We start from the raw sequence: 23276 nt of genomic DNA, 5'->3' as shown, positions 1-23276 counted from the left end.
ATTTGTGACTGGATTGAGGACTTTTTGGTAGGGAGGATGCAGCAGAAGAGCATTACCTGGCAGGTACTAGGGACTGATATGCACATTGTCAGGAGAGGGGGGGGGGGGGGGGGCAGGAGCAGTTTCTAGCACCTTGACCTGTCACCACCACTTGCTTTTCTAAATTCCCTCACCCCATTTATGTGCCGTCCTCCACCAATGTTCCAACCTGTCCTTTCCCCTTCCCTGTTCCTCTCCTTTTCCACTCTCTTCACCCCGCCCCCCTCCCCCAACGTCCCACGTCCTGATGCTAAACCTGACAATCTAGTCTTGGTTTGAGAGAATGAGATTTCCTAGATTTTTGTCGCCAGGGTTTTCCAAAATGATTCATTTTGGGGGTGAAATCTCATGCCAATTTTGAATATAAATGAACAGAAGATCTGTTCATTTGTTCATCTGGAAAAATTGTACAAATGTTAAAAATTTATTTTGTGGGAAGATTTGGTAAGAAGCGGGTCCTGTTTGTTTTGTTATTTTTGTCCGAGGTATTCCGCACGAGCTTCGTGCTGTCCCACAAACGTTAAAGCAGCGATTGGCGTCGTGATGTGCAAAGTAATCGGAGGCGGCAAAGGATCTTCTGGATGAACTGCAATGTCATCGAATACCGACGACCAGAACATTAATAATGTAAATACTGAGTTTTTCACAAACACAGTATATACAGTTCCGTACAGTAAATGGCACAACTTCAGTAATAAATATAGACTTTTAACAGAAGTCTGTAGCTAAGGTAGAATTTTCAAAATTTTTAGGTGTGTCCACTGATGAGAGGTTAAACTGGAAGCAACAAGTTGATGGTCTGCTGAAACGTCTGATTTCAGCTATGTATGCTATTAGGGTTATTGCAAATTTTGGTGATAAATGTGGTGTCACCGCCAGACACCACACTTGCTAGGTGGTAGCCTTTAAATCGGCCGCGGTCCAGTAGTATACGTCGGACCCGCGTGGCGCCACTGTCAGTGATAACAGACCGAGCGCCACCACACGGCAGGTCTAGAGAGACGTCCTGGCATTCGCCCCAGTTGTACAGCCGACGTTCATAGCAATGGTTCACTGACAAATACGCTCTCATTTGCCGAGACGATAGTTAGCATAGCCTTCAGCTACATTTGCTATGACCTAGTAAGGCGCCGTATTCAATTGATAATTAATATTATGAAGCATGTACCGTAACGAGAGATGTTCTACAATTGTGGATTAAAGTCAAGTATTCTACCAGTTACCTCCTGTTTTGCTAGTCTTATTTCTCTGACCTGTTCCAGACCTAATGCCAGCCAGCGTGTAATTAAACGCGTGCATTTCGGCCTCCTCTAGAAAAACAGTGTTGGCTCTTCTGCCAACACTACAATAAGAATCTCAGTAAATTAGCTTACTATGCCTACTTTGATTCACTGCTTTCGTATGGCATCATATTCTGGGGTAATTCATCGTTGAGTAGAAAAGTATTCATTGCTCAAAAACGTGTAATCAGAATAATTGCTGGAGCCCACACACGGTCATCCTGCAGACATCTATTTAAGGATCTAGGGATCCTCACGGTAACATCACAGTATATATATTCACTTATGAAATTTGTTGGTAATAATCCAACCCAGTTCAAAAGTAATAGCAGTGTGCATAGCTATAACACCAGCAGAAAGGATGATCTTCACTATGCAGGGTTAAAGCTGACTTTGGCACAGAAAGGAGCAAATTATGCTGCCACAAAAGTCTTTGGTCACCTACCAAACAGCATCAAAAGCCTGACAGATAGCCAACTAACATTTAAAAATAAATTAAAATAATTCCTAGATGACAACTCCTTCTACTCATTGGCTAAATTTTTAGATATAAATTAAAGGGGAGGGGGGAACAACAACAACAACAACAACTTAAACATTAGTGTCATGCAATATTTTGTGTATTGTAATATCTTGTACAGACATCTTTTATTAACCTGACAGGTTCCACAATGTTTACGAAGTGTCGTATTCATGATCTATGGAACAAGTATTAATCTAATCTAATCTATTGCAACACGTGAGGCAATACTGACCCTACGATTTATCTTAGAAAATAGATTAAGGAAAGGCAAACCTACGTTTCTAGCATTTGTAGACTTAGAGAGAAGTTTTTGACAATCTTGACTGGAATACTCTTTTTCAAATTATGAAGGTGGCAGGGGTAAAATATAGGGAGCAAAAGGCTATTTACAATTTGTACAGAAACCAAATGGCAGATAAGAGTTGAGGGGCATGAAAGGGAAGCAGTGCTTGGGGAGGGAGTGAGACAGGGTTGTAGCCTCACCCCGATGTTATTCAATCTGTATATTGAGCAAGCAGTAAAGGAAACAAAAGAAAAATTCGGAGTAGGTATTAAAATCTGTGGAGAAGAAATAAAAACTTTTGAGGCTCGCCGATGACACTGTAATTCTGTCAGAGACAGCAAAGGACTTGGAAGAGCAGTTGAACGGAATGGATAGTGTTTTGAAAGGAGGATATAAGATGAACATCAAAAAAAGCATAACGAGGATAATGGAATGTAGTCGAATTAAGTCGGGTGATGCTGAGGGAATTAGATTAGAAAATGAGACACTTAAAGTAGTAAAGGAGTTTTGCTATTTGGGGAACAAAATAACTGATTTTGGTCGAAGTAGAGAGGATATAAAATGTAGACCGGCAATGGCAAGGAAAGTGTTTCTGAAGAAGAGAAATTTGTTAACATCGAGTACAGATTCAAGCATCAGGAAGTCGTTTCTCAAAAGTATTTATATGGAGTGTAGCACTGTATGGAAGTGAAACGTGGACGATAAATACTTTAGACAAGAAGAGAATAGAAGCTTTCGAAATGTGGTGCTACAGAAGAATCCTGAAGATTAGATGGGTAGATCACATAAGTAATGAGGAGGTATTGAATAGAATTGGAGAGAAGAGAAATTTGTGGCACAACTTGACTAGAAGAAGGGATCGGTTAGTAGGGCATATTCTGAGGCATCAAGGGACCACCAATTTAGTACTGGATGGCAGAGTGGAGGGTAAAAATCGAAGAGGGAGACCAAGAGATGAATACAATAAGCCGATTCAGAAGGATGTAGGCTGCAGTAAGTACTGGGAGATGAAGAAGCTTGCACAGGATAGAGTAGCATGGAGAGCTGCATCAAACCAGTCTCAGGACTGAAGACCACAACAACAACAACAACAACAACAACAATATAGAACAATTCAGGTTTAAGAAAGTAATTGCAGTTTATGCAAATTATCAATTTTAAATGATAATTCAACAAATGATCACATTGGCGATTTAATTATAAAGCAATATTACGAAAAGGACAGTTGCTACTCACCATATAGTGGAGATGGTAAGTCGCAGATAGGCACAATTTTTAAAAAAAAAAAAAAAAAGAGAGACTGTCACAGTATAAGCTTTCGACCAATAAAACCTTTGATGAAAATAGACACCCCCCCCCCCCACACACACACACACATACACATACATTTGCGTGTATACGACTGCAGCCTATGGCAGCTGAAGTCACACTTGGGGGGGGGGAGGGGGGGGAGGAGGAGGAGGAGGAGGAGGAGGAGGAGGTGGTGGAAGAGGAGCACCGGCACATGATATGAGTGGCAACTTGGTGGGGGTAAGGAAGAGTTTGGGGCGGGGAGGGGGAGGGATAGCAGGGTAGGGGTGGCGACAGTGAAGTGCTGCTGGGGAACACACAGAGACGAGGTGGAGAGAGGGTAGGGTAGCTATGTGGAGTCAGAAGGTTAGACGGAGGGCAGGGGAGAGTGGGGAGGGGGGAGGGAGGTAGTCTGACTGGAAGGGTTGGTGCCAAAATAGGGTTTCCACTGTAGGGATCAGGAGAAGCAGAGGTGGTCTTTAACAAGTCCTGCATAATTGAACTTGGGAGTGGGGCAAAAGGTGAGGCCTTTGGAGACGACAGGGTGTCCACAATGAGACTCCAACATTTTAATATTCTATATCTTTCTCATTTCAGATGGTGGACCTGTGAATCCTGAAGGGGCAGACAGAGCAATTCAACAAGTTTGTGGTGTGAAAATTTGATATGCCAAGTGGCCGTAGTGGAGCTGCAATCAATTGTTTTAGCAAAATGGAGGATATGAACGAGCTTGCACAAGTGGTCTGGCGGTATGCAGAGACAAAATCGGCAACCCAAGTGCAAAGAAACTTTCGTCAAGTTTACAACAAAGCGCCCCCCGTCGTTCGAGACTATAAAGAAGTGGTGTGATCAGTTTATGGCTATTGGGAGTGTTGCGAAAGGGCACGGTGATGGTAAGTCTGGGATCAGCGAACATGGTGTGGAACAAATGCAGCGGTCATTCAAACAGAGTCCACAGAAGTCAGTGCGATAGGCAGCACGAGAACTTCTTACGAAACGTTCGACAATGCACAGAGTGTTTCATCAGCGGTTACGTTTGCACGCATATAAAGTGCAGGTTGTGCAAGAAATCGAGCCCGATGATCGACCAAAGCGAGAAGAATTTGCATGTGTCACGTTAGGTCGCATTGACGCGGACGAGACATTTTTATCGCGCGTGATGTTTACTGACAAGGCAACCTTTCACGTGTCAGGGGCTGTCAATGGTCACAATGTGCGCATCTGGGGGTCTGAAAATCCACATGCACCTAGGGAACACATGTGCGACAGTCCGAAAGTTAATGTGTGGTGTGGTTTGATGATAAATCGCATTGTTGGGCCATTTTTCTTTCAGGAGCCGACTGTGGTTGGAGCCATCTACCTGGACATGTTGGGACAATTTGCCGTGCCACATATAACAGACAGACCTGCAGCCAAATGTGATGTTTCAACAGGACGGTGCACCACCCCATTGGAGCCTTGATGTCAGAAAATTTTTAAATGACATGGATCGGCCGTGGAGGTCCAACTCCTTGGCCGCCATGTTCATCCGACATAACCCCCTCGATTTTTTCTTGTGGGGTTATGTGAAAGACCGGGTATACGCTACACTGGTAAAGGACCTGAAAGACTTGAAACAGCGCATAAGAATTGTCATCAACTCTGTCACAGAACAAATGCTCCGCAACACGTGGCACGAAATCGATTATAGACTTGAAAACTTTCGCGCTACCCATGGCACCCATGTTCAAGTGTACCGAACCGTCCGCCTATGTATGAAACCTTGATGAGCTGCTGTATGATTTCCCTGTATTTGTTTGTCAATAAATTGTGTTACCTCTCAGATTTTACGAGTTCAAATGTTGGAGTCTCATTGTGGACACCATGTATTTCTGTGGGGCTAAGGCTTCTGGTGGAAAGGTTCATGACTGTGTTTAGGTTCTGGATTCTGTGTGGTGGTGGGAGGGAGATTTGGAGGGTGGGGTAAATCTAGCAGATCTGCGAGACAGGGCTTGTCAGCTATGAGGGGACGTGGGGGAGGTTAGGAGGTGGTTGTAGAGGTGGTAGATAGTAATACTCCAACGTGGGAGTAGGAAGTGAGAAGGGTGGAGAGTTTTTTGAGGATGTGTTGTGAATGTTGCTCTAGTTCCTGGAGGGCAAGGGTTTCAGTGTGTGTTACGGGTTCCAGGAATTTGGGTTTGCACAGCAGGATAATTTTGCGGATGAAGAGAAGGTACTGCAAGGAGGTTTGGGCTTGGTTAATAGGATTTTGCAGGTCTATGTTGGTGAGGGCTAGGACTGGCAGAAGCTGGAGGTCATTGTGGAAGGATGGGGTGGCAGCCGGTTGGGTAATTTGATGGTTACGCCATTTGGAGGGATTCCATGAGCCAAGCAACAATGCAGGAACAGCATGTGGGACTGGGTTCTGGCTAGGGATAAGAAACTTTTCTGTACTGACACAGATGGAAGGGGGCAAGGATCCACGGTGGTGGGAAAAATGCAAAAAATTACGTAAATAATGCAGGATTACATCCGAAAAAATACGCCCAAATACAAGGGAATAATCATGAGAAGGGTGAAATGGATGAAACAGGGAGAAACAAGATGAAATCTGAGGAAGTTGACGATGGTGTGAGGTGAAAACGCACTAAAACTGGTGTGAAGTCACAATGATGTCAAAGAAAAGATGTAAGTACGGAGGATGAGGCAGCATCAGCGATTTCATTTTGGGTGCAATAGTTGCACACCAACACGGATGAATGTGCAGCTGCATTAACGTGATGCAAGAGCCAGGAATTGTCTCACTACATTTCACGCCATTTCCTTCTTACATTTTCTCGCAGGTGTCGCAACACGTCCCGATAGTACCACCGATTAACGGTTTGTTCCTGTGGCATGAATTCATGATGAACTAATCCTTCAAAGTCAAAGCACGGCTCTGACATTTGACCTGACATTACTAGCTATTTTTGGTCTTGAAAAAAATTTTCCGATACACTGCAAAGATTGAACCTTGGTCTCAACATCATAACTAAAGACCCACATCTCATCACCAGTTATGATTCTCTTCAGGAACATCTTTTTCCCATTTGCACGATCTAAAAACTCTTCACAAAGATTGCGTGGTGAAGATCTTTCTGGTTTCGACTCACAAATCGTGGGATAAACTTGGCGGCAACATCGTGCATTCCAAATGCTTCGTCAGGATTTCACAACATGATCCAACTGAAATGTTACTTTCTTCTGCAGTGTTTAAGACAGTCAGTTTTCGATTGGCACACACAATTTCGTTGACATTCCTGGCACGAGCGTCATCAAAAGATGCCTAAGGCTGTCCTGAATGAGGGACATCTTTAACTTCCGTCCAGCCATTTTCAAACTGTGTGAACCATTTGTAACACCGAGTACGGCTTAAGCATAATTTGGTGTGTGTCTGTAAAGGTTTTCTTGAGTCTCTCACAAAATTTAATGTACACATGGGGTCGACAGAAGCGTCCGATCCCACGCGTCGGCTTTGACCCGTGACGTAAGGGTGTTGTCGTGTGTGACGTCATGACGGCGCGGAGTTTGGTTTGAGTGTGGCTGTCTCCAGTTCTGTTTTATCTTATTTTATTTACTTTTCTGATCTGTTCGTTCTATCTCGAGAGATTTTTTTTTTTTTTTAATTTAAAAACACTTATTACTTATTTTAATTATCTGTTTCCTCGAATTTCTGTTTTAGTTTATTATATTTATCTTTCTGATCTGTTCGTTCTATCCCATGAGATTTTTTTTTTTAAAAGACAAAAAACACTAATCAGCTACTGAAGCATCTTTATCTTCTATGGGTTGCAGGGGTTACGACCCCTGGGGAGGTGGGTGGGTATTCATGCATGGCTGTCTTCACTTACACGTTGTAGCTACGCAAGACGTCTAAATTTGTTTATATTTAGTTTGCCCCCTACCCAAAACACCCCATTTCCCGCACTTGTCCCGTTAGTGTCATTAGGCTTCTTGTGGAAAGTGTGTGTGTTTTTTTATGTTTCCACCATATTTGTGATGTCATGGGTCAAAGCAGACGGGTGGGATCGGACGCTTCCGTATTTCCGTACACATGTTGCTCCTCTAACCCTGCCACCTCGAAATTCGCAAACTGTGCTGCTTTACTCAATACCTCTGTCATGCACATCACAGTGGTTTGCAGAGTAGAGGTAGATGGCATAATGCCAGTCAGATGTACTCCTCCTTTACAGAATTTCACACTTACAGTACTGACATGCACGTCATGCTTCAGACTACAATCATAATAGTGAAAATTACAGTAACACTCATTTATACTTTGATATTTTCCTTTTTTTAACATGCTTCATTTGTTAATATTTGAGCTTCGTGCATATATAAATGAGATAAGGGTAGTACAAGGATAATTTTAAATACTGCTCTACAGGAGTCTCTATTTAGCTTGTTTCATTATTCTGAATGTCTGTACAGAGTCTAAATGTTTTCTGGTAATTATGGAGTTTCCTCAGAAGATAATGAGTAGTACATTGTGACCATTTTGTACCATTTCACATTGTCATGAATACATACACCTAAAAACTCTATCCTACTGATGAGAGAGTTTTTTTGTCAATGCTATAAAAATCAGTATAGGAGGGGGGAGTTTCTGCACAACGTGAAAATTGACCATTACTTTTTTTAAAAAAATTATTGTGTATTATAGCTCCTTTTGTTTCCTGTTGGTTTTCATTATCACACAGTCTAGTTCAGCTGGGATCATTCCCCCAACAAGGCCACAGCCCACCATCTTTGCTGTCCTTTGCTTGTTAAAAATGTGTGGAATCAATGGCAACATCAAATAGAATCCATTGGATTTGATAATTTCACTAAAATGTCCATATATTCGTATGTTTATCTTCTTGTATTAAGCTGATGTATCCTATAGCAAACTGAAACCATCATTGGGCAAATAAATTATTGATACTGAAAGAAATCTCTGCTTGGCAAGAGGCACCATCATGCCACTATTGCTTTTGTATCAGCCCTTTATAGTTGTGCCTGTCAAGTGATTTCTTTCCATCTTTTCTTTAGTCATTATATACAGACAGATAAACAGGCTGCAAATTTCAGCCTGAACAATCTAGCATACGCCAAACAATAATTTACAGACAATAGAAAGGAATTTCGGTAATTCCAGAATAGTTGCATCTGGGTGGGGATTGGAAGGTATATTCTCCACAGCTAGACCACGGAATCTCGTTAGGGGTAATAAACTATCATCTCAGAAAAGGCAACAAATGTTTCCCAGGAAAGAACCAAAGAACAACCTCCACATGGTATGGCATTCGTATGTGTAATTTCTGGGCGAATTATTCGTAAAAGACGGTAGAAATTACGGATTGCTACTAGAGTGTAGAGCGTTATGACTTCATGCTCTCCCGTGTATAGAGTGAACTCTCAAAAACTACACCACAACGAGTCAGATCGTCTGCCGTAAGTTCAAAGGAAATACGCAAAATCAACAAGTAAATAGCAAGTAATAGCCGAACCATCGCAACGCGATTGTGTCACACGGGTCTTACAAATGAAACGACATAGATTATTTAACAGGATATGTTTGAAGTATACGTTGATTACTTTACCTTTACTATATAACCACACGATGATGACATTACACATCCATCTACAATGCTTTACTTTTTACACATTATATTATTACCTTTAGTTTATCTACAATACGTTCCAGCTTTTGACAGTTTGATTGCTGTTAAGCACCATACTACAAATTTGAGCAGTAATGTTGGCTGACTGTAAGAAAATGGCGACAAACCTCTTGGCCAATAGCGAACAATCACAGCAGTTGTCATTCGTTTAATCAATAAGCGGTAATTCTTGGTCGTTTTGAGATTTGCGGAAGCATGGAATCGTTCAGAAAGCTTCAAAACGATATTGCTTTTTGCTTAAATAATCGTATGCACGAAACTTGCCGCATCTTTTGTCAAATACAGCACACTGACATCAAAACTACGTAATAATTTTTTCATCTTTAAACGGCAGGCAATGGTTTGAGACACACGTATTAGAACTGTGTGGTAGACGAACATTTCTTCAGAGCAAATATTAAACAATAATTGTCTGACTTGAGAAATTATCATTCTATGACACTGAGATTACTTTATGTAGTTGACACCACCAGAGTGAAAGTTTAAAATTGCCGCTATTTTGATCAATAAAGTCCTTAATACAAGATGATCGCCATTGCAGGTTCTGTCTCTGTGGAGTGTGGACGGGTTGTATCCCCTGCTGCACTAGTCCCGAGTAGTTAAGTTGACTGTTACTAGAAAAGGGAAAGGAATGATTCGTAGAACTAGGGCATTACTAATTTGTTTTTAATATATTGTTGTACAGCATTAAACCTGGAAACTGTTGCGAAACACTTGTACGCATGTGCGCAATCAAAGATATTGATTCGTTAGTGTATGTAACTGTTATATTCAGAATCGCGAAGAAAGTCGGCTGTTGAGCGAATTTTTTCTTACGCCAAGAGTTGTGTGCAAAATAACAAACCCAGAGCATACATAAATTACCTGGTAAGTTGGATTTGTGTATATAAATGAAATTTATATCTGTAGACTTCGTGCGGTTAGATGAAACTGGAAAGTTTCATCCACGGAATATTTCAAAAGATTTTGTATGTAAATAATCTAGTTATGTACACACACACACACACACACACACACCAGTATATTTACTCGCTAATGATATTTGCTGTTTAAATAAAAAACTGGATGTCAGCATGGACTCAGCAGTTCACAAACACTATACCAGAAGTAGGGCCAAGGCCCCAGTTTTGGCCACTGCCTCACTTATGGCCACTTTGGTGTAATTAGCGAATTTTTAAACTTCTTTTGAATATCAGCCAGTCTTACAATAGCTTAGTATAAACACGAAATGTGCTATTCAATTTGATACAGAAGCATTTTTTGTTTTTGTTCTGAATCATTTTTGTGAAAAGATGTGTGTTGTTGCGTTTCCTAGAGTTTTCTTTAAGCAATGTACAATAGGTGTTTCATATTCAACATGTATAAATAAAACATCAGAAGAAATTTAATGTATTAGAGTTAAGATTATATATTATGGTTTCATTTTTACATTTTAAATATGATCTAGTCCAAAAACACGCCATTCAACTTCTGTGGCCATTAACAGGTACATATGTAGTCGTGGTTCCCTGTTATGATCATTAGTAGAGACATGTGTGTACTGTTTTGGCCACTTTTAAAAAAATTATATAATACCAATTTGGTCTAAGTTCTAACTAGGCTAATTTTATTTATGTAGGTTATTTAAAGATTTCTGGTTTTATTTTTTTATATCAAGATGGACCTAATTAAGTCTTGCTTGATCTCATTATTTTCTGTCTCCTTGTAACATTCTAAAATATGCAGTATGTATCATGAAAATAGAACATTTTTTTAACTCGTGGTTTGAATCAACCATGAAATATAGTAGTTCAGTACTCTCCGAACAAAGCTAAAAATGCACTAGACTCTATTGTGAGAGAATGAAGGTTGCTACTGCAAGTAAGTTTTACAGTGATGGAATAATATTAAGAAATAAAATTTCTGGCCCATCTCCACTGTGACCCACATTCAATCTTAGTGGAAAAAAATGGTCTGAAATCTGGGCTGGTCCAACATAGGGTTTCCAGTTACTAAGGAAAACCTCTATGTATTCATGCAGAAATGTATTGAAAAGGCAGATAAGTGGAGTTCTAAGGCTGCATCGCTAATAACTAACCTGTAAAAGGTGGTGGGTAGGAGTTGCTAACTCAATCTGTATATCTTGTTTTCATTTCAGGAGGGGGGGAGGGTGGTGGTGGTGGTGGTGGTGGTGGTGGTGGTGGTGTTGTTTAGAGTACAAATAGATGTACAAATTAATTTGCAATATGAATGTAAAATGACTAGTTACACATCTTGATGATTTATCATGCAAAATGATCCATGGAACATGAAAGTAACTAACCTACTAACCTGGAAAAAAGAGATATTTGTCTTTTTTAAGATGCACAAAGTTTTGTCAAGATGCCGAGTATTGTTAGAGTCAGCACAGTTGAATAAGTAATAGTGAGTAAAATACATTGAGTGCCGATAACTGTATTTGCACTTGTAGGTAAAAAGGTAAAATACATCAAACACAGCAACCAAGGATCATTACATTATACACATAAAACTCTAACTCAGAGTGTCCAATAGTACCAGAGAGGTTTATTGTATTCCACGTGATGCACTTTGCTGATGTCTCACACGAAATATATTGTTTACACAATTCCAACACCTCCCCCCCCCCCCCCCCCCCCCCCAACATATATTTTGTGGCGTGCCGTCACAGGATAAACCAAGTAGCCTCACAATCTTTTCAAACTTCTCTTTGTGTAAGTGTTTTATCAGAAGGTCAGCCAACATGTCTTTTGTGCGCAGGTAGCCCACAGCGATGTTCTGTCGCTCTGTGTCGTCCCGAATAAAATGGCGCCTTATGTCAATATGTTTCGTTGTAGCACTAGTGACATCAATTTTAGCTAGGTTAATGGCTCCTTTATTGTCACAGATGATCATTAAAGCAGCAGCCAGTAGTGGAGTGCCTATCTCCCAATTCACTCCCCCAGTCCGCATTGCTGTAACCTTCTAGTTTTGGATTACTTTCTCTGTGGTATCTTAATTCGCGGTTTACTTATATCTTAGATATTGGAATATCCTTTTCACAGCTTTCCAGTGCTTTTCCTTGGGGTCTTGGCAATATCTGCTCGCTGAGTTTGTGGCAAAAGCAATGTCAAGTCGTTACGTTTGAGACAAATATAACAGGCTCCCTACTGCTTCTAAATATGGAACATTCTTATCACATTCCACAGCTGTCTCATTTACATTTAACTTCACTCCTACTTCCATTGGAGTATTTATGTGTTTACAGTCACTCATGCCAAATTTCTTTTAAAATTTTTTATATGTATGATGATTGATTTAGGCTCAATTCTTGTCTCTCTTCATCCTTAGTGATCTGCATATCTCAATAATGTTTAAATTCTCTCAAATCGTGCACCTTAAACTTGGTTTGCAGCTATTTCTTAAAAATTCTGATTTGCCTTTAGTTTTCAGTCAGGATAAAGCAATTATCCACCCATATTGTCATTATAATTATTATCATCCCTTCTCTTCCCCTTTTATAGTGTATACTGGGATCTGCCTGAGATTGCTTCATACTCATATTTGAGTTTTATGTAGACATAGATTCCAACAATGTGCACTCTGTTTGGTCCATAAATACTTTTTTTCAAACACCAAATATTTTCCATTTCAGATCTGGTTTCATGGCTTCTCTTGATGGAATGACATATGCCTCCTCCTCCAATTTCCTATTTAAATATGCTGTTTTTACATCCATATGATGAATTGTTAAATTTCGTTTTGCGGCCAAGGCTAAAAAATTCTCAAATGAGGCATACTTGACTATTTCTTTGGAATCTACCCCTTGTTTTTGCAAATATCCTTTTATTACAAGTTGTGCTTTATATGTTGGCGATGAATTTTCAGGGCTCTTCAATTCAAAGGTTTCGTTGTGAGATAAAGATTCCAATTCCCTCTCCATCGCTTCTTTTCATTCTTGAGAGTTCGGGCCACTCATTGCTGCTTCTGCTGTTGCTGGCTCATCATTAAAAGACTGACCTGCATACATCTCAAAATACAGATATTCTTTCAGTTTTGGTATGTGAGAAGAACGCCTTACATTGTTATCTTCCTTTTGTTTGTCCTCTGAGTCATTGTCGTCATAAATAATCCCCACTTGCCTTTGACTATCCCCTTCCTGTTCTTCACTTTCTCTTTCTTCACATAAGATTTCACTCTTGGAACTAGCTGCAGTTAACTTAGTAGTAGTTGTCCTCTTCAGAGTCCTTTCTATTTTCAAAGAATACTACATCTCTCCTAGTAACTATCCTTTCATTCAATGGATCCATTAATTGGTAGCCCCTTGAATTCTCACAATAGCCTACAAAAATATGCTTTTTAGCCTTTGGGTCCCATTTTCGCTGTTTTGGAATGTGTGCCATTGCATCACATCCAAAAACCCTTAGATTGCTAGGATCAGGTTTCCTTCCTACCCATATCTCATAGGGGTTTTTATTCCTTAATGCTTTTGTAGTTGCTCTATTGATGAAATATACAGCTGTTGATACTGCCTCTGCCCAATAATCTTTTTATAATCCAGCATCAGTTATCATCGACAGTGGTCCTATTAGCCTTCTCAGCAACCCCATTTTGAGATTGGCTGTATCTTATGGTAGTTTGATACCCAATTCCCATTTTTGCCAGAAGTGTCTTCAATTTCTGGTCAATATATTCTCTCCCATTATCAGACCTGATGATCTTAATCTTCTTTCCCGTCAACCTTTCGACCATGTTAAGATATTCCTCAAAAATGTCACTCACTTGGTCTTTGGAACTAAGAAAATAAACATGAGTATATCGTGAATAATCATCAATAAATGTAAGAAAATAACAACTCCCACCTGTGCATTCGCACTCCGTCAGGCCACATATATCTGTACGGATTAACTGTAATACCTCTGTAGATTTGCTAGTCGTAAAAGGTAGCTTCACTTGTTTTCCTTTTATGCATATCTCACAAGGGTCCTTGGATACACTACAATTCTGTTTTCCCTTTACCATATCTCTTATTAAAGACACTCTTTCTATTTAGGTGTTGAAGTCTGCAGTGCTATAAAAAACCTTCCACTGAGTATACTGAAGGACTAACATGTTTATGTTTACTGTCAATGGTATCCAACTTAAAAATACCCCTTTCATTACTTGCTGTAGTGTTGCTTCACCATTTTCGTTGGTTGCTCTTGCTCCTTGCATGTCAAAAATGACTTATTTCCCTTCTTGACAATTTCCCGTTATGGCAGTAGGTTAATCGCAACATTTTTTACATAATGAACATCATGTGCTGTAACCATATCGGGTTCACCATTGACTCTGGAGCTTGCTGCCATCAACAGTAGATAATCCCATACGAGTCTTATCTTTAACATCATAAAGAAGAGATTTGTCTTTAACAGTATGCACAGATGCACCTGAGTCTAAAATCCATTCCAGTTGACTATTACCCACATCTCCAAGAGAATGAAAACATGAGATTGCCTTACCTTTATTATTGGTCGTCCCCCCCCCCCCCCCCCCCCCCCCAGGGCTATCAGCAATATACCTCTTTTTCTGCGTGTCTGACCTTGGTGTGTTTTTTTTTTTTTCCCCCTCTGCACTGAGATGCAATATGCCCCTTTTTCTGACATCTATAGCACCTCACTGAGTTCTTCTCTTTGTTTCTTGAATAAAGAGCAGATACTTCTCAAATACATGACAGCTTGAAGTACTCTTTACATCCTGTAGGATTTTCACTTTGACACTGTCGCCCGTGATCGTTATACCCGAGCTTTCCACTCCCATAATCATATGCACATGCCTTTCGGGCAGACCTGCCAACAGTAGTGACCCTATCCACAGTAGTGACCCTATCCATTCGTCAGCAGTCTCAAACTCAATGTTTCTCAGTCACTTCGATGTGGCTATTGTTTTGTTGACGTATTCATCTACACTCTTGCATTTGTCCAGCTGAGTGGTAATTAACTCACGTAATAATCCTACTTTCCTTGTAAGACCTCTATCCTCAAATGCACTTTGTAATTTGTCCCAGACTTCTTTCGCTGTCGCGGATTTTTCAACGTGAACATAATTCGCTGGGTCAGCTAGTAATATCAACTTTGATTTTGCTTTCCTATCCTTACTTGAATAATTCTGATCTGTGGATTTCATTGCTTTCCTATCCTTACTTGAATAATTCTGATCTGTGGATTTCATTGTCTCATCCACCACATCCCATAGGTTGTCCAAATGTAAATACACTTCTACTGCAAATTTCCGTGTTGCATAGTTTTCGTGACCCATAAGTCTTTCAATCTGTGGAATTTGTGCCGTGCTCATTTTAACGGTAACTTTGATCTTCCTTGACGTAAAGAATAAGACCGAAGAACAGTACAAAAGAGTTGCGTTCATAACTCATACTTCACGCAAGTGCACTACTTGGAATTTTTCCAATACTTTCTCACTATTATATTATGTATATACTTATTCTAAATGCATCCCTGGGTCCATAACCTATTAGTCAACACAGCTGAATAAGTAATAGTGAGTAAAATACATTTAGTGCCAGTAACGATATTTGCACTTCCAGGTAAAATACATCGAACACTACAACCGAGGAACATTACATTATATACATAAAACTCGGAGCATACAGTAGCACCGGAGAAGTTTATTATATTCCACATGATGCACTTTGCTGCTGTCTCACATAAAATATATTGTTCACACAATTCCAACAAGTATTAATGGGGCTACAGCTTGTATTGCTGAAGAGAAATAAGAAATTGGTTCCAGGAAGTATCTAAAACTCTGAAAGATAAGGATATATTAAATGACCCTAATAGAGTTTTTAATATGGATGAAACCTCTTTTTTCTGGCTCCAAAAGGAGAATTGGATTGTTTTTAGGCAAATTATCACAATATATTGTGTTAATTGTCTTTCTACCCATGGGTACATTGCGTAACTAACAAGGAGGTACTGAATAGAATTGGGGAGAAGAGAAATTTGTGGTACAATGTGACTGTAATAAGGGATTGGTTAGCAGAACACATTCTGAGGCATCAAGGGATCACCAGTTTAATTCTGGTGGGAAGCATGGGGGGGGGGGGGGGGTAAAAATCATAGAGGGGACCACGAGATGAATACATTAAGCAGATTCGGAAGGGTGTTGGTTGTAGTAGTTACCCAGAGGTGGAGAGGCTTGCACATGATGGAGTAGTATGAAGAGCTGCATCAAACTAGACCTTGGACTGAAGATACAACAATAACAACAACAATTGTTCCACTAGTTGCTGCAACTTTTTATCTAATTTATGTTTCTCTTATGTGCTTGTATAAAGAACAAAATAACTTACTGGCAAATTGATTCTGCAATTATTTAGAACACCAGTTTTGTTATAATACTCAATAGCCTAAACTTGGGAAATAAATGACAATAGCTAGAGTTAGTGTGGCCAAAACTGAGGAAATATGCTATCTTGTATTCAGTATTTCCTTATTTCTGTTGCTATAAAACTTAGAACCCTTGTTCCTATATAGCTGTAATGTATAGATGTTGGAAAAAGTGTTTATGATATTCTGAATTAGTTTGTAAACTTTTTTCCCATAGTAAACAGATAGCCTATCTCGAATTTCGATAAAAAGGCCATAAGTGGTGCCTCAACCCTGCAGATAATTTCTGTATGGACAATGCATTCCTGTCTCGGGTTGTGAATGGAGTTTCTTATGTGCAAAGGTGTTTAGGCTGCCAGTGAACATAAGACATGAAAAGGAAAACCTCCAAACGTTTGAAAACAAAGCCAAAGAATACTTCAGTAGCCACTCCTACAGTTTATCGGAATAACAGGAAACCAAAAGGTAAATTCTACTCAAGTCTAATGTCTGTATTAGATAGAGCCTTACTTTGCCAGTATGTTGAAAGCTGATAGTAGTCTCTGTGGAGTTACGTAAATGCTTTGTCTGAAGGATTTGTATGCTGCTAAGTTAGTTGCATATTCGATAGATCGTTTGAACAGTTGTTTTATCAAAATGATATGGAAAAATATGGTTTACAGGATATGTATACAAGGTAATTGTTAACATTAATGAACATTTTATTTTTTTAGTCCTACTTCTATAGCTGCATTGAAATCTGGGACATTTTTTAGAGACTACCAGCTTTTAAATATAAATTATTCCCTGGAATAGGAGTTGTCCAGGAGAGTTGATTTTAGATTAGATTTACAACTTGCTTTGCTACCTGTCAGTTACGTTAGGCTGTTGGGTAAGTGCTGAATTTTTTTTATTTCTGCGTATTGAACTCCTTTCTGAGCTACTACCAGCTTCAAGAACGGGCAATAAAGTCTTTTTCTTCTCTAATGTTGTGTGTGTGTGTGTGTGTGTGTGTGTGTGTGTGTGTGTGTGTGTGTGTGTGTGCACGCTGTAAATCTTATCAGATGGTGATGGCTTATTTATTAGTAGTATCATTAGTGACTGTATGTATTGTGATGGTGCAGTTAAAATGCACAACTCTTTGAAGAGGTGCCTATGTGATGATTGTGGGTGAAGACTACATATTGTTCTTATGGTTCACTTTTTTGTGGTTAGTACATTCTTTCTAATTCATGAGTTACTGCAGAAAATTATTCCACAAGAGTGGGTTTGATTTGATATTTTTAAATTTGGTCCTGTTGATTACATATTGTACAGTAGCATAGGGCAAGCCAAGTGAACTAATACAAAATTATGTGAACATTTTATATACCATACAAATACTTTTCTATTAATGATTGGTTGTGGACAATGTTACAACCTGCATTTTTAATGGTATCTGTTCAAGTGGATGTTTAAATAGTAAAACAAATGAAGTACCCATTTTTATTCCAGTGCTACAAATAAATTAAGTTTACATTTTGTCATTATGATTTAAATTAAAATACATAATTTTTATCTTTATTACATAAGTAAGGTAGAGTGAATACTTAATAGTGTAGAATAAGTGGTGGTGCACATTTTATTGTTATAATTTATGTTAGGAATACACATTTGTCTTCATGACATAATAAAAAAAATTCTTGTACAAAGTTTTTTCTTTTTTAATGTAAGTAGTTTCATCTATTTTTACTCAAAAGGATGCCTTATTACTCTAGAAATTCATTCATTTTATAATAAGTTTCTCTGAAGAGTGATTTTAGTTTCCTTCTGAAAACCTTTATGTTACTAATTTCCTTTTTTAAATTGATGGGAAGCTTGTTACATACTTTTATTTCTCAGTTACTCCACCATGGACTTTTGTGAGAGTTGCAGGTCTTGGTGGAAATTTTCCCCCGTCTTTTGTTATGCTTGTGAATGTTAGTTTTTTTGTTTTATAATAATAATTCCTTGGTGCTGGGTACAAACATCATCATTGCGTGTATGTATATTGATTGGTAATAGGAAGTATCCTGAGAATCTTAAATATCTCTGCAGGATGTTCTGTTACAACCTCACACATTAATCTCACTGCTTGTTTTTGTAGTTTGAAAGACTTTTTCAACCCCTATAGCATTTCCCCAGAAGATACCATAAGAGAATACAGAATGGAAATCTGCAAAATAGGACAAAAGCAATATTTCTATCAACAAGGTGAGAAATAGTGCTCAGGGCAAAACACTCTGTGCTAAGTTTTTGAACAGCTGACCAATTTGCTCTTTCCAGCTTAGTTGATTGTATGTGTGGTTTCATAAATTTTTTGGTTGTTGATCTCCATTTCAGGAACTTGGAGGTTTGTGTTTTATTCCCCCCTCCGAAACTGTATAACGTTGATTTTTGAGAAATTTAGAATTAGGCGATTTGCTGTGTATCGTTTGCGTACTTGGTTAGAGACTGTCAGGGCTGTATCCTGCAGTGTGGAACTGGCCCTTGATCAGAATAGTCGTATCATCCACAAACATGACTATTTTTAGTCTGTCATGAACTGTAACTGACAGATCATAAATGTAGATTAGGAAAATCAGTGGGCCAAGGTCGAGCCCTGGGGGATTCCAAGTCTGCTTCCATTAAGATGACTCTTTGCTTCCTGTTGAGTAAATAAAATTCTGCCATGTCAACGATTTACCCTTGATACCATAGTCTGGAAGCATTTTTAGCAATATGTTACGATCAACACAGTTGAAAGCTTTGGCAAAGTCACAAAAGATCTCCTCCTGAGATTTAATTCATCTAGAGTTTCACCTGTTAGACAAAATATGGGCCGTGCAGAGTGGCCGTACAGTCTGAGGCGCCATGTCACGTATTGCGAGGCCCCTCCTGCTGGAGGTTCGAGTCCTCCCTCGAGCATGGGTGCGTGTGTTGTTCTTGGCATAAGTTAGTTTAAGTAGGCGGAAGTCTAGGGACCGATGACCTCAGCAGTTTGGTGCCTTAGGAATTCACACACATTTTCTAAATATAGCTCTCTGTGGAGCATCCCTTACAAAAGACAAACTGTGTTCCACTTTTCTGGATGGGCATGCTTCAGCCTATCTGCAAATGTCCCAATTTTCATTGATTGGTTTCATACATGCATGATATTTGACTGATTAAGTCTGCATGTGACTTTAAAATCCTAGTTGATATTCCATCGTATTCAGAAGGCCCAGAGCTTTTAAGCAACAATCAGTTATAGACAAATTTATTATCTGGATAGATCAAAAGTTCTACTCACAAAGTGGGGGCAGAACACACACATAAGATTGTTGTAATTGACAATCTTATGGAGCCAGTGGCTCCTTTAGGCAGAATGGTTGCATTGGATGATATAGTGCTTTTGAAGTGAAGTGCTATATTTGTTGTGTTTTGCATGTGATAGTAGTTCTATGGCTTCTGTGAGAAACTGTTTATTATGGTTCTCTGTTCTTCAGCTACAGTGAGAAAAAAGTTGTTAAAGTCAGAGGCAGCAACTTTCTGGTTATCCTTGGCTGAACCACTACCAGAGGACTTGTTCGCATTTTATGTTTCTATTTGTCTCACTTTGTACAATGTTCCATATAGTTTTTACTTCATTGTTGACTTGTTAATTTCTTCTGCATAATATATTTGTTTGGTCTTCCCAGTTACACGTTAGAATTTTATAGTATTCTTTGTTATGTAGTTTCACTGCTAGGTTTGTACTAGCCCTTTGTTCTATATAAAAGTCTGTTTTTTAAGCACATGATATTTTGATGCCAGCTGTTATCCACTCTTCCTTCCACAGCAGGTTGATCTCATTTTAATCTGTCTTTGGGGGAAGCAGGTTTCAAAATGTTTGAGAAATAAGGTGAGAGATGAATTGAATTTGTCATTCATTGTAACTGCCTGGTAAACTTCCTCCCATTGTCCATGGTGTAAACTGTTCCTGTACAAGCTAGTGGATTCCAGATTTATTATTCTGACATGGTTACCATGTTGTGATCTTTTACTGTTTTCCTACTGGAGAGTTTGAAGGTTGTCAGTTGACCATCGTGATCAGTCAGACCATTTATTATTTCTTGTGTTTTTATGTAATTGTAATTTGTGGCATCCAGGAACACATTAGCAAGCAAGGTCTTGCAGTGCCCGTATACTCTTGATACCAATGAGACCATCAGGAGTAGGTTGAAAGTTGACAACAATGAATCCAGTTGTTCATTAGTTTTACTATTTGAAAGAAAATTAACATAGTGATCACCACATACTACATAGTGTAATGTGACTGTTATTCCTATTAAATTTTTAAGAACTAACTCTAGCTGCGAGAGAAACTTTCTAATATTTCCCATAGGTGCCCTGTAAACTGCAATTATTTTGAGATACTGAATTTTCAGTCCTAATTTGACACCACAGTATTCAAAATGTTGTTCAGTCAAGTACTGAGCTACATGTATGGTTTGTGATATACGAGTATTGTGTATATAAAATGCCACCCCATCTTGGCTTAAGTTGATCCTACAGTGTATTGTGTGTATTAAACTGGGGACCTAGAAACGACGGAGAGGCTTTGTCCCGCCGTAGCCCTCAGTGGTTCACAACCCCACAACAGGCCACAGCAGTCCACGCACCCCACCACCGCCCCACACCAAACCCGGGGTTATTGTGTGCAGTTCGGCGCCCATTGGACACCCCCACCCCCTGGAACGTCTCATACCAGACCAGTGTAGCCCCAAATGTTTGCGTAGTAGAGTAACTATGGTGTATCCGTATGTAGAGATACTGTTTGCGCAGCAATCGCTGACACAGTGTAACTGAGGTGGGATAAGGGGAACCGGCCCACATTCACCGAGGCAGATGGAAAACCACCTTAAAAATCATCCACAGGCTGGCTGCCACACCAGGCCTCGACACTAATCTTAGAAGCTAGATTAAGAAAAGGCAAACCTAGGTTTCTAGCATTTGTAGACTTAGAGAAAGCTTTTGACAATGTTGACTGGAATACTCTCAAATTCTGAAGGTGGCAGGGGTAAAATACAGGGAGCGAAAGGCTATTTACAGTTTGTACAGAAACCATATAGCAGTTATAAGAGTCGAGGGACATGAAAGGGAAGCAGTGGTTGGGAGTGGAGTGAGACAGGGTTGTAGCCTCTCCCCAATGTTATTCAATCTGTATATTGAGCAAGCAGTAAAAGGAAACAAAAGAAAAATTTGGAGTAGGTATTAAAATCCATGGAGAAGAAATAAAAACATTAAGGTTCACCGATGACATTGTAATTCTGTCAGAGACAGCAAAGGACTTGGAAGAGCAATTGAACAGAATGGACAGTGTCTTGAAAGGAGGATATAAGATGAACATCAACAAAAGCAAAACGAGGATAATGGAATGTAGTCTAATTAAGTCGGGTGATGCTGAGGGAATTAGATTAGAAAACGAGATGCTTAAAGTAGTAAATGAGTTTTGCTATTTGAGGAGCAAAATAACTGATGATGGTCGAAGTAGAGAGGATATAAAATGTAGACTGGCAATGGCAAGGAAAGCGTTTCTGAAGAAGAGAAATTTGTTAACATTGAGTATAGATTTAAGTGTCAGGAAGTCGTTTCTGACAGTAGCCATGTATGGAAGTGAAACATGGACAATAAATAGTTTGGACAAGAAGAGAATAGAAGCTTTCGAAATGTGGTGCTACAGAAGAATGCTGAAGCTTAGATGGGTAGATCACATAACTAATGAGGAGGTATTGAATAGAATTGGGGAGAAGAGGAGTTTGTGGCACAACGTAACTAGAAGAAGGGATCACTTGGTAGGACATGTTCTGAGGCATCGAGGGATCACCAATTTAGTATTGGAGGGCAGCGTGGAGGGTAAAAATCGTAGAGGGAGACCAAGAGATGAATACACTAAGCAGATTCAGAAGGATGTAGGCCGCAGTACGTACTGCGAGATGAAGAAGCTTGCACAGAATAGAGTAGCATCAAACCAAGTCTCAGGACTGAAGACCACAACAACAACAACAACAGGTAATATTCAGTTAGAGAGAACACATCAGCAAAAGTTTAATCTGTGTCAGCAGTTCCTTGAACAGAAAGCAGTAGTTCTTCTTTATTTAAAATTCTTCTTATATTTTGGTTAAATATTTTTAAGCTATACAGGTAATCTGTTTGTCCATGTGACAGGTGTCGTAACTTTAGATTTCACCTGAGCTAAATTGTTATTAAAGGGTGCAACATTTACTCTGTAACTTTCATCCTCTAGTCTAAAAAAAGACTTTCTTGGAGGGTGTTAACTACCACAGGAATCTGTCGTAGCAGTATGGTGAAGGACATTTAATCCGTAGTTCGCAACCTCCATTTCTCTATGGCGTACTTTGTGGACCTCTCTTTTCCAAGAGGAAGTCCTTGTTCTTGTTTTCCCCCATCGATTGGGCTGAACGTGTAGTCGTTTTTAACTGCTTTTTCATATTAGTGTTCCAAGGTTCTGATGTGGCATGTATGTCCTAGTTGCTTTTGCACCCTAAAATAAAACAAAATAATACTACAGGAATGTGCTGCAGCAGAAAATAATCACTATATCCTTTTTTTGCAGTGGGAGATATAACATTTTTTATAACTTTTCTTGTATCTGGCACGAGAGAATTAAATGTGATGGTTTAGACTATTTTTTGAGTTTTGAACTTTCCCAAATCATTCAAATGAAGACCATGTGTGGTATGGAATCATTGGCCAATACTATGGATTCCCAGAACATTCCCATTTGTAAACTGATTGCATATGATCGAGAGCTGTTCATTTTGCAGATCTGATGTCTGGGTTCACACATGACCAGGG

General features: G+C 39.3%; 2 protein-coding genes across 5 annotated transcripts in view; one reads left to right on the top strand and one right to left on the bottom strand.

Annotated features, from left to right (window-relative positions):
• Nucleotides 1–9228, bottom strand: part of LOC126426908 (uncharacterized) — a 40305-nt gene extending 31077 nt beyond the window's left edge. Inside the window, exon 1 of one of the 2 annotated variants that reach the window (XM_050089011.1) lies at nucleotides 9093–9228. The gene's annotated coding sequence lies outside the window, so the exon portion shown is untranslated. Of the gene's footprint in view, nucleotides 1–9015 lie in introns of both variants that reach the window. The other variant, XM_050089012.1, reaches the window with a different exon arrangement.
• A 126-nt stretch (nucleotides 9229–9354) lies between these two features.
• The window catches only part of LOC126426907 (uncharacterized), a 50040-nt gene continuing 36118 nt past the window's right edge, over nucleotides 9355–23276 (top strand). The window contains exons 1-2 of one of the 3 annotated variants that reach the window (XM_050089009.1): nucleotides 9355–9963; nucleotides 16804–16925. In XM_050089009.1, the coding sequence (XP_049944966.1) occupies nucleotides 16832–16925 (94 nt within the window). In that variant the 5' untranslated portion in view covers nucleotides 9355–9963; nucleotides 16804–16831. Of the gene's footprint in view, nucleotides 9964–16677; nucleotides 16926–23276 lie in introns of all 3 variants that reach the window. The other 2 variants (XM_050089008.1, XM_050089010.1) reach the window with 2 other exon arrangements.

Source organism: Schistocerca serialis, chromosome 11 (assembly GCF_023864345.2).
Source record: "Schistocerca serialis cubense isolate TAMUIC-IGC-003099 chromosome 11, iqSchSeri2.2, whole genome shotgun sequence".
In the NCBI taxonomy this organism is placed as follows: Eukaryota; Metazoa; Arthropoda; class Insecta; order Orthoptera; family Acrididae; genus Schistocerca; species Schistocerca serialis.
This window is presented reverse-complemented; position numbering and strand designations above follow the sequence as displayed.